Source organism: Polyodon spathula, chromosome 7, assembly GCF_017654505.1.
Source record: "Polyodon spathula isolate WHYD16114869_AA chromosome 7, ASM1765450v1, whole genome shotgun sequence".
NCBI lineage: Eukaryota > Metazoa > Chordata > Actinopteri > Acipenseriformes > Polyodontidae > Polyodon > Polyodon spathula.
In genome coordinates, this window is record NC_054540.1 from 246808 (window position 1) to 257517 (window position 10710).

Here is a 10710-nt window from a genome sequence, read left to right on the forward strand (position 1 = left end):
AGCTTCAATGAGATCAGTCAGCTACTGGGAACCGGGTGAGCTTAGACTAAGATCAGTTAGCTACTGGGAACCGGGCGAGCTTCAATGAGATGAATAGCACTCACATGAATAACTCACAGTGTGGAGCGGGGTTCTGCAGACTCATAGTGTGGAGCGGGGTTCTGCAGACTCTCAGTCTGCATTGAAATGTTCAGCATGATATCCCTGTAGGGATGGCACACCTCCTTGAAGGAGCAACAGTCAAGTGTTACAACATCCTATTCATTTACAGGGGTGGAAATAATAAGACTCCCATTGCAGAGCAGTGATCCACACCTGAGTTTGTTAATCACATTGTGGCTGATCAACCTTGTAGTAAAACCTGCAATGGCCGAAGCTGCTATGCAGTAGGAGTCGTTTTACCCAACCTGATTTATCAACTTAGTCTTACTGGAAATGGGCAGAGCCTAATCAAAACTGAATAGGTGAAATAAATGCTAGACAAGCATTTATTTGCATGATGCATTGTAAAGTTTTAACATTACTTCCCTTGATTTAAATTCAACACTCTTCAGTATGTATTCCAGTATGTTGTTATTGTAAAGAACAGCTGTGAGAGGTGACAGCCAGGTGCTGCTTTGCAAAGTCATCCCATTCATCCTGGAGGAGGGAAAGCAGTGGGAAGTTTAGTTGCTCAATCATGAGCGGGATTACTGAGTGATCTGTTCTGTCCAGCTGGTCGGGGGAGGCATATTAGATGGAAGCCTTGTTTCACAGAATTCCCGTCAAGACAGTGAGCGTCCAATCTGAATGCGTGGACGAGCTGTGCCAAACCGCTCCCCGCCATCCCTCCGCTGCCCCTCCCCTCGCAAGAGGATCGGTACGGTAATATATAAACAGGGCTGTCCGTGAGGACGGGCACTTCACAGGAGCGGAATCAGCGATCAAGCGGGTTGTAAGCACGGAACATTGTGAGTATCTCATGAAACGGTGTGTTTAGGGAGTATTGGGAACTCTGGGTCGATTGCAGCGTACCAAAGTAAGTCCACCTGATGCGTCTAACTAGCGCATGTGTTAACCCCGATTGCAGCACTCCAGAAGATAAGCACCACATGTGGCTCATCCGCTAAATCAGGCTAAACACGGTCCTGATTGCAGCAGCGTGCCAAATCGGACGTGAGATGATCCTGTTCTGGTGGACCAACGTAGTACTATGAAGTATAAAACTAACTTAGTGCGTGTGCCCGTCCTACGTTTATACAGCACATTTTAAAAGCAAAGGCGGCTCATTATTCTCTGAAATGACGTCTGCAGCATTTTGTTCAGTAAGGTTCGCTCGCCGGTGCCGAGTCGCAGGAAGCGTTTCACTGTAGACCCGCATCACCAAGTGAAAGGCATCGCTAAAATGTAACAGAATGCAGAACTGTACTTTTTAATTATATACAATTGACAATTGCACTGTGTACGTGATATCATTACCTTGTATCGTCGATACACAATATTAAGCAATTATATGGGTTCTAGGTAGACCTGAGAATGTAGCCTGTAATTTTAAATATGCGCCGCCTTTTTCATTTTTCTCATTTGTTGTGGTTGAGGAACAAAATATTCTGAAGTCTGGTTTTGTTTTGTTCATACAAAATGTTGCAAAAACTGTAAAGTGCCACACAATAAGATGCTCCTATATTTAAATAATAATGATTTAACAAATGCACGTTTGATGTATTCAGTTTAACCGACTGAAAGTGTTAATTAAGGTTTAAAGGGAGGGAGAGCGAAGGAAAATAAAACTGCAAACGAGAAGCCCTTATTATGGGTTAGCCCTCGTTGTCTGGCTAACTCGCTGTTTTCAGTATTAATTGACTACAGATCTGCACGATTTGCTAGACCGCTTTTTAATCCACTTGACGCGGACTAAGTCACTGGTACGCTGCAGTCGACTCTGATTTTCTAGTGTTGTTTCTCTGGGTATTTTTGTTCGGACGAGACAGTCCACTTAATGTACTTTATTTGGTTTGCGGTGTTTACAGGCATGCCTAATTCAAAGCTTTCTGAAGAGGCGCTCGAGTGTAGTGCAATCCAGCTGCGGTTTGCGTTGATTCGTGCAGCGGCTCCAATGCTAGATTGTGTTTGTTTTTTGTATTTGCGTTGTTAGCAGACAGCCCTGCAGCATGTCGATTGTATTATTCTGGAGCGCATGTGTTAAACACGCATCCAAAAGCTGGATAAAGTGCAGCTCGGCTTTCAATTCCGGCTCGTGTTCAAACTGGAAACGTGATTCGGGGTCAGTTGTACCAAATGTATTCCACGTGGCTAGGTTTACTTTACCTAAACTAAGATTGGGTCGCCAAGGCTACTACTAATCAGGGGCTTGTGAAACCAGCCATCCATGTGTCTAACTAGCGTTTAATCAGGTCTAGAGAAGACTGGCCTCCACTGTTCCGCCGCAGAACATCACGTTGGAAAACTGGTCTAGTTTACGTCAAGGAATTTTATTTATTACAAATTATTATTTGATAAAGGGCCATTAATATAGAATTGTAGCGCGATGTATGATCCTATCTGCGCAATGAAGACATGTCAGTCTGCATACTGTAGTTCCCTTTTTTGCTTTTTAAATGCTAATCGCGATTAGCATAAATATGTACATCATTTTGGAGTATCGTCATGTTAAGTGTGATGTAACCAACGATAGATATCATGTCACTGTTTCATGTTTCTTCAATGGGAAGTGGTTGTAACCAAGGCCACCGCGCCTGCTTCCCTGAGGCAATACCTCCGGCGTCCTTTTCAGCAGTGGAGCGGCGAGCGTGTGGCCTCCCGGCTCTCTCGTATTGTACGGGCTAGACCAATCCAGACTGTCGTGTGGCAATGAGTTTGTCAACTCATACACGCTGACAGATGAAATTGTAGCCGTATTAGTCCAGAGATGATAAACAAACAAATGATAGACAAAGAAAGTACTGATGACGAGCGATCAGCGGTAACTGTTTATTGCGCATGCGCCGCGGAACAGTGCTCATAAAATAGCATTTTTCATAATTACGTTTTGTCATAATTTGCTAATGTGAAATCTACTGCAAAAGTTCCGTCATGTTTTTAACATGGTGAAAACCAACAGCATTTTAGGTCTCCATTGACTCCCGTAGATTTGTTTTGCCTCACTCTCTTTATACCACAGTGTTTTAAGCGCAATGAGACGAAAGTCTCCATGAAAATCAGCAGAGTCGAGTGTCTTGTTAAATGGAATATCTTGAAACGCCCTTCTAATAAATTGCATTATTATTGCTTGAAGCAGTTTGAGTGAGGCTGGATTTTTATTGATGTAAAATATTAGTGTGTGCTCCCATTGGCTAGAAAGGTTGCAGTGTTTTCGGCACAGTGCCAGATGGACGGTTAGAAGTTTGATTAATTGGAAGTTTGCAGGTCTATACAGCCTTGCGTATTAATGAATTATTAGATTAACAGATACGTTTGTGAATTACAGTAGGAATTGACAAATTTCTGGATTAATTGCGGGACAAATTTACCAATTCACGCATTGACAAACACGTTTAATAGCTGCACAGCTTTGGCACGAATCGCGCTCCATAGTATTCTGTGTGCCTCCTACGCCTTCTGTTGATCAAATACAGCAGGACAGCTGCATTTTCCATCTCAGACCAGTACATCAGAAACCTTTATTCCGTACACTTCTGTTCGGGCAGTCAGCGCCTGACGCAAAGTGTGTTTATTCTAGAGGGTGGCGCAGAACGTTTGGACCCAGCAGACCCCATTATTGGTGTGACTTGTTCCTGTCAGGTAAAGTTTAAGACAGTTCCCGGGATCGTGTGTTTGGTCGCTGCAATCGGGATTAAGCGAGTGCAGATCTGCAGGGTTGTCTCGTTTGCATTTCAGTCCTCTTGATGTGACTATCGCTGGTACGCTGCTGGCCCTTCAGTCCTTGCTGATAGCAGGATTTCAGAGCAGTGTTTGATGTTCAAGCTGTTTGGCTGGTCTGTGTTATTGTGACGAATCTGCTGTGCTTCTCACACAGGAGCAAGATGGGAGGAGCCTCTCACCTGATCTGCACAGTAGCGCTGCTGCTGTGTCTGTCTATCACTGCCAGCACCCAGGTGAGAACAGAGAGAGGGGGGAGGGGTAATGTAGGGGCTCTGTGCCTCTATCACTGCCAGCACCCAGGTGAGAACAGAGAGAGAGGGGGGAGGGGTAATGCAGGGGCTCTGTGCCTCTATCACTGCCAGCACCCAGGTGAGAACAGAGAGAGGGGGGAGGGGTAATGCAGGGGCTCTGTGCCTCTATCACTGCCAGCACCCAGGTGAGAACAGAGAGAGGGGGGAGGGGTAATGCAGGGGCTCTGTGCCTCTATCACTGCCAGCACCCAGGTGAGAACAGAGAGAGAGGGGGGAGGGGTAATGCAGGGGCTCTGTGCCTCTATCACTGCCAGCACCCAGGTGAGAACAGAGAGAGAGGGGGGAGGGGTAATGCAGGGGCTCTGTGCCTCTATCACTGCCAGCACCCAGGTGAGAACAGAGAGAGAGGGGGGAGGGGTAATGCAGGGGCTCTGTGCCTCTATCACTGCCAGCACCCAGGTGAGAACAGAGAGAGGGGGGAGGGGTAATGCAGGGGCTCTGTGCCTCTATCACTGCCAGCACCCAGGTGAGAACAGAGAGAGAGGGGGGAGGGGTAATGCAGGGGCTCTGTGCCTCTATCACTGCCAGCACCCAGGTGAGAACAGAGAGAGAGGGGGGAGGGGTAATGCAGGGGCTCTGTGCCTCTATCACTGCCAGCACCCAGGTGAGAACAGAGAGAGAGGGGGGAGGGGTAATGCAGGGGCTCTGTGCCTCTATCACTGCCAGCACCCAGGTGAGAACAGAGAGAGGGGGGAGGGGTAATGCAGGGGCTCTGTGCCTCTATCACTGCCAGCACCCAGGTGAGAACAGAGAGAGAGGGGGGAGGGGTAATGCAGGGGCTCTGTGCCTCTATCACTGCCAGCACCCAGGTGAGAACAGAGAGAGGGGGGAGGGGTAATGCAGGGGCTCTGTGCCTCTATCACTGCCAGCACCCAGGTGAGAACAGAGAGAGAGGGGAGGGGTAATGCAGGGGGCTCTCAAGGGGGGGGAGTTTAACATGTATTTATTTATTTATTTATTTTTCTACAGAAACCACCAGCACAAGGTATTTATATATTTATTCATTTTCTTGTGCATGCAATGCATGTCTTCATCCTTGTAAGACCAGAGTGAGTCCCACACTTCAGACAGGCTCTGGTTCATTCCTCCCTCCCTCTGAGAGCTGTCTGTCTCCTCAGGCACAGACTGCACTCAGATCAAAGAACTGAACCCGCAGGCCGTCAGCGGAGTCTACCTGATCCAGCCAGCCAGAGCCAGCCTCCCCTTCCAGGTGAGTCTCTGAGCTCATCTCCTCTTACTGTCAGGGGTTCTGATGGAGCTGCTCTGAGCTCATCTCCTCTCAGCACTGTCAGGGGTTCTAGTGGAGCTGCTCTGAGCTCATCTCCTCTCAGCACTGTCAGGGGTTCTAGTGGAACTGCTCTGAGCTCATCTCCTTTCAGCACTGTCAGGGGTTCTAGTGGAACTGCTCTGAGCTCATCTCCTTTCAGCACTGTCAGGGGTTCTAGTGGAACTGCTCTGAGCTCATCTCCTCTCAGCACTGTCAGGGGTTCTAGTGGAACTGCTCTGAGCTCATCTCCTTTCAGCACTGTCAGGGGTTCTAGTGGAGCTGCTCTGAGCTCATCTCCTTTCAGCACTGTCAGGGGTTCTAGTGGAACTGCTCTGAGCTCATCTCCTCTCAGCACTGTCAGGGGTTCTAGTGGAACTGCTCTGAGCTCATCTCCTTTCAGCACTGTCAGGGGTTCTAGTGGAACTGCTCTGAGCTCATCTCCTCTCAGCACTGTCAGGGGTTCTAGTGGAACTGCTCTGAGCTCATCTCCTTTCAGCACTGTCAGGGGTTCTAGTGGAGCTGCTCTGAGCTCATCTCCTTTCAGCACTGTCAGGGGTTCTAGTGGAACTGCTCTGAGCTCATCTCCTTTCAGCACTGTCAGGGGTTCTAGTGGAACTGCTCTGAGCTCATCTCCTCTCAGCACTGTCAGGGGTTCTAGTGGAACTGCTCTGAGCTCATCTCCTTTCAGCACTGTCAGGGGTTCTAGTGGAACTGCTCTGAGCTCATCTCCTTTCAGCACTGTCAGGGGTTCTAGTGGAGCTGCTCTGAGCTCATCTCCTCTCAGCACTGTCATGGGTTCTAGTGGAGCTGCTCCATGTGATTCTGCTCATATTGTAACCAGCATTCAGAACTGTTAAACACTCAATCGTGTCATTTAGAAATGCTAAACTCAATAACAAATGTCTTTCAATTGAATACACTGAGACTTCTAGTCAGAGTTTATCATGGATATTGTTTAAACAAATGCACTGATTTTAAACTAATTGTTTCTTATTTCTTAGCATAAAACAGACTCGTTAGGCTTGCAGCCTGAATGTATTTATTGTGCGGCAGTGACTGCTATTGCCACCAGAGGGAGACTGTGGCACACTGTGTCTCTGGGTGCTGGTCTGATGCTGCTTTTTAATGATTTGTGTCATACAAGCAGCTATCAGAACCATGGTGTGCATCGTGATGTGTGGGTGTCACTGCAGGGGAGATGGTAATGTGTGTGTGGCTCCTGTTCTGTACTCGCTGTCCCTCTGTGCGTGGAAGGTGTTCTGTGACATGGCTGCGGATGGGGGCTGGACGGTCCTACAGAGGCGCAGCGGCACAGAGAACCTGTCTTTCCGCAGGAGCTGGGCGCAGTACAGGAATGGCTTCGGGAAACTCCACGGTGAGACTCCTCTCCCACAGGCTTCCAGTGCTCCGGGATTCTCGTCACGCAGTCATTGAGGCTTGATTGTACTTGTAGTGGAGTGAGGGTGGTCTATCACTCGGAGTGGAGGTTCTCTGTTTTATGCAGGGGGGTGCATAGCTGGGAAGGTTAAGATTGAAATAAAGCTCTACAAAAATCAGTCAAGTTTTAAATAGATATAAAGTTCTGCACTCTGCATCAGTAAGTCTAGAAACCAAACGTTAATATAATGTCTTACAAGCCTCTGGGAGGCAGACTGCTGCACTGCCTCAGCTGCAGCAGAGAGGAAACTACCTGGAGGCACTTGGTACTGTACAATTAGTACAGTCCTGTGTCTCTGTCCTGTCCCCTTTGTGTGTGTGTGTCCTGATCTCTCTCTGTCTGTGTCCCAGGTGAGCACTGGCTGGGTCTGGAGAAGATGTTTTCTCTGACTGGAAGCCAGGGGGACAGGTTCCTCCTGCGTGTGGAGCTGCAGGACTTCGAGGGGGGCTCTGCCTTTGCCGACTACTCCACGTTCCGACTCGGCAGCAAGGAGTCATCCTACAGGCTGCACATCGGGGCTTACTCTGGCACTGCAGGTACAGTGTGCTAACAAGACTGACGCTGTGTGTGACTGTCTCCTCTCTCTCTCTCTCTCTCTCTGTGTGTGTGTGTGACTGACTCTCTCTCTCTGTGTGTGTGACTGACTCTCTCTCTCTCTCTCTGTGTGTGTGACTGACTCTCCTCTCTCTCTCTCTCTGTGTGTGTGACTGACTCTCTCTCTCTCTCTGTGTGTGTGACTGACTCTCCTCTCTCTCTCTCTCTCTCTCTCTCTCTCTCTCTGTGTGTGTGATGACTCTCTCTCTCTCTCTCTCTCTCTCTCTCTCTGTGTGTGTGACTGACTCTCCTCTCTCTCTGTGTGTGTGTGACTGACTCTCCTCTCTCTCTCTCTCTCTCTGTGTGTGTGACTGACTCTCTCTCTCTGTGTGTGTGTGTGTGTGACTGACTCTCTCTCTCTCTGTGTGTGTGTGACTGACTCTCTCTCTCTCTCTCTCTCTCTCTCTCTCTCTCTCTCTGTGTGTGTGACTGACTCTCTCACTCTCTCTCTGTGTGTGTGACTGACTCTCCTCTCTCTCTCTCTCTCTCTCTCTCTCTATCTGTGTGTGTGACTGACTCTCTGACTCTCTCACTCTCTCTCTGTGTGTGTGACTGACTCTCTCTCTCTGTGTGTGACTGACTGACTCTCCTCTCTCTCTCTCTCTCTCTCTCTCTGTTCACACTGACTGAGAGAGTGATAGAGAGACACCACACACTGCTGAGAGGAGACACACACACTACTGACTAGAGGAGAGAGAGACACACCCCACTGACTCTCCCCTCTCTCTCTCTCTCTCTCTGTGTGTGTGACTGACTCTCTCTCTCTCTCTCTGTGTGTGTGACTGACTCTCTCTCTCTCTCTGTGTGTGACTGACTCTCTCTCTCTCTCTCTCTCTCTCTCTCTCTCTCTCTGTGTGTGTGACCTTGACTCTCCCTCTGTGGTGTGACTCACTCTCCTCTGACTTCTCTCTCTCTCTGTGTGTGTGACTGACGCCATCTCTCCTCTCTCTCCTCTCTCTCTCTCTCCTTTCACACAATCACTGACTGAGAGACGAGAGACATCTCCTCTCTCTCCTGAGTGACTGAGACTCTCTCTCTCACTGTGTGTGTGACCCTCTCTCTCTGAGATCTCTCTCCTCTCTCTCTCTGTCTGTGTGCCTCTCTCACTCACTCTCGTGTGTGTGACCTGAGAGATAGACTGAGAGAGAGACTGACTCATTGACTGCCACTCTCGGCTCTGTGAGTGTTGTGAGACTGACACTCACACTCTCCTCTCTGTGTTGTACTGACCATCTCTCTCTCTCTCTCTCTCTCTCTCTCTCTCTCTCTCTCTGTGACTCTCTCTCTCTGTGTGTGTCTCTCTCTCTCTCTCTCTCTCTCTGTGTGTGTGACTGACTCTCTCTCTCTCTCTCTCTCTCTCTCTCTCTCTCTCTCTCTCTCTCTCTCTCTCTCTCTCTCTCTCTCTCTGTGTGTGACTGACTCTCTCTCTCTCTCTGTGTGTGTGTGCTGGACCTGAGAAGATAGAGATAAGACCCCTCGTTGAGAGTGTGTGTGTGTGACTTGTCCAGCTCCTCCTGTGTGGGTGAGTGGTCTCTCATCTCTTTCTCTCTCTCTCTCTCTCTCTCTCTGTGTGTGTCTCTCTCTCTCTCTCTCTCTCTTGCTCCTGTAGACTCCTGTGTCTCTGTGTGTCTCTCTGACTCTCTCTCTCAGACTGGTGTGACTGTTAGACTCTCTCTCCTCTGATACTCTCTCTCTCTCTCTCTGTGTGTGTCTGACTGACTCTCGTCTCATCTGACCTCTCCTCTCTCTCTCTCTCTGTGTGACTTCTCTCTCTCTCTCTCTCTCTGAGAGTGTGTGACTCACTCACACTCTCTGACTGAGAGTGTGACTCTCTGACTCTCTCTCCTCTCTCCTGTTTGTGTGTGTGTGTGTGTGTCTCTCTCTCTCTCTCTCTGTGTGTGTGACTGACTCTCCCCTCTCTCTCTCTCTGTGTGTGACTGACTCTCTCTCTCCGTGACACTCACTGTGAAGAGTGAGACACTCCTCTCTCTGAAGTGTGTGATCAACTCTCTCTCTCTCTCTGTGTGTGTGTGACTGACTCTCTCTCTCTCTCACTGACTCTCCCAGAGCGGACACTCCTCTCCTGTGTCCTCTCTATCTCTCTGTGTGTGTGTCTCTCTCTCTCTCTGTGTGTGACACTCTCTCTCTGTGTGTGACACTCTCTCTCTGTGTGTGACACTCTCTCTCTCTCTCTGTGTGTGACTCTCTCTCTCTGTGTGTGTGACTTCTCTCTCTCTCTCTCCCTCTCTTCCCCCCCCTCTCTCTGGTGTTGCTCGCTCTCTTTCACTGTGTGTGACAGATAGAGAGATCCTCTTCTGACTGATGTGGAGAGAGACTGACTCTGGCACTGCTGACTGAGAGCGAGAGACTCACACTGTTGACCTGAGAGAGACACTCTCTCTGACTCTCTCCTCTCTCTCACACACACTGTACTGACTCTCTCTGAGAGTTCTCTGACTGTCCTGTGACGCTCTCTCTCTCTCTCGTGTCTCTCTCTTGGAGTCTCACTCTCTCTCGTCTCTGTGTGATGAGACTTCTGTGACCACGCTGAGAGAGAGAGATAGACACTCACTCTCCTAGATGACTGTGAGAGACACACCTGACTGAGATCTCTCTCTGACTGGGTGAGACTGACTCTCTCCTCTCTCTCTCTCTCTCTGTGTGTGTGAACTCCTCTCTCTCTCTCTCTCTCTCTCCTCTCTGTGTGACTGGCTCTCTCTCTCTCTCTCTCTCTCTCTCTCTGTGTCCTCCTCTCGTGAAGACTGTGACTCTATTCCTCTCCTCTCTCAGACTGTGGTGTGTGTGAGACTACTGACTCTCTCTGTGTGGTCTCGACTCTCTCCCACTCCTCTCCAGACACTCTGACTGAGAAGTGACCTCTCTCTCTCCGCTCTCTCGGTGTCTCTCTCTCTCTCTCTCACTGTGACTGGCTCTGTCCTCTCTGACACTCTCTCTCTCTCTCCCTGACACTCTCTCTCTCCTCGAGATGCTGGCTCTCTACTCTCTCTCCGCTCTCTCTTGAGACTCGCTGTTTTGTGTTACACTGTCTCTCCTCTCTGTCTCTCTCTCTCTCTCTCTGACTGGCTCTCTCTGTGTGACTGACTGACTCTCTCTCTCTCTGTGTGACACTCTCTCTCTCTCTCTCTCTGACTCCGGTGACACCACACTCTGGAGAGAGAGAGACTCTCACTGAGAGAGAGAGACACAATCGCTCCTCTCTGTGTGTCTCTCTCTCTCTC

General features: G+C 49.2%; 1 protein-coding gene across 3 annotated transcripts in view; it reads left to right on the plus strand.

The window, feature by feature from the left end:
- Positions 1-843: 843 nt before the first annotated feature.
- Positions 844-10710, plus strand: part of LOC121317947 (angiopoietin-related protein 5-like) — a 13850-nt gene continuing 3983 nt past the window's right edge. Inside the window, exons 1-6 of one of the 3 annotated variants that reach the window (XM_041254036.1) lie at positions 844-950; positions 4016-4094; positions 5142-5157; positions 5291-5382; positions 6694-6814; positions 7228-7413. In XM_041254036.1, the coding sequence (XP_041109970.1) occupies positions 4023-4094; positions 5142-5157; positions 5291-5382; positions 6694-6814; positions 7228-7413 (487 nt within the window). In that variant the 5' untranslated portion in view covers positions 844-950; positions 4016-4022. Of the gene's footprint in view, positions 951-4015; positions 4095-4927; positions 5049-5141; positions 5158-5290; positions 5383-6693; positions 6815-7227; positions 7414-10710 lie in introns of those variants that run through there. The other 2 variants (XM_041254038.1, XM_041254037.1) reach the window with 2 other exon arrangements.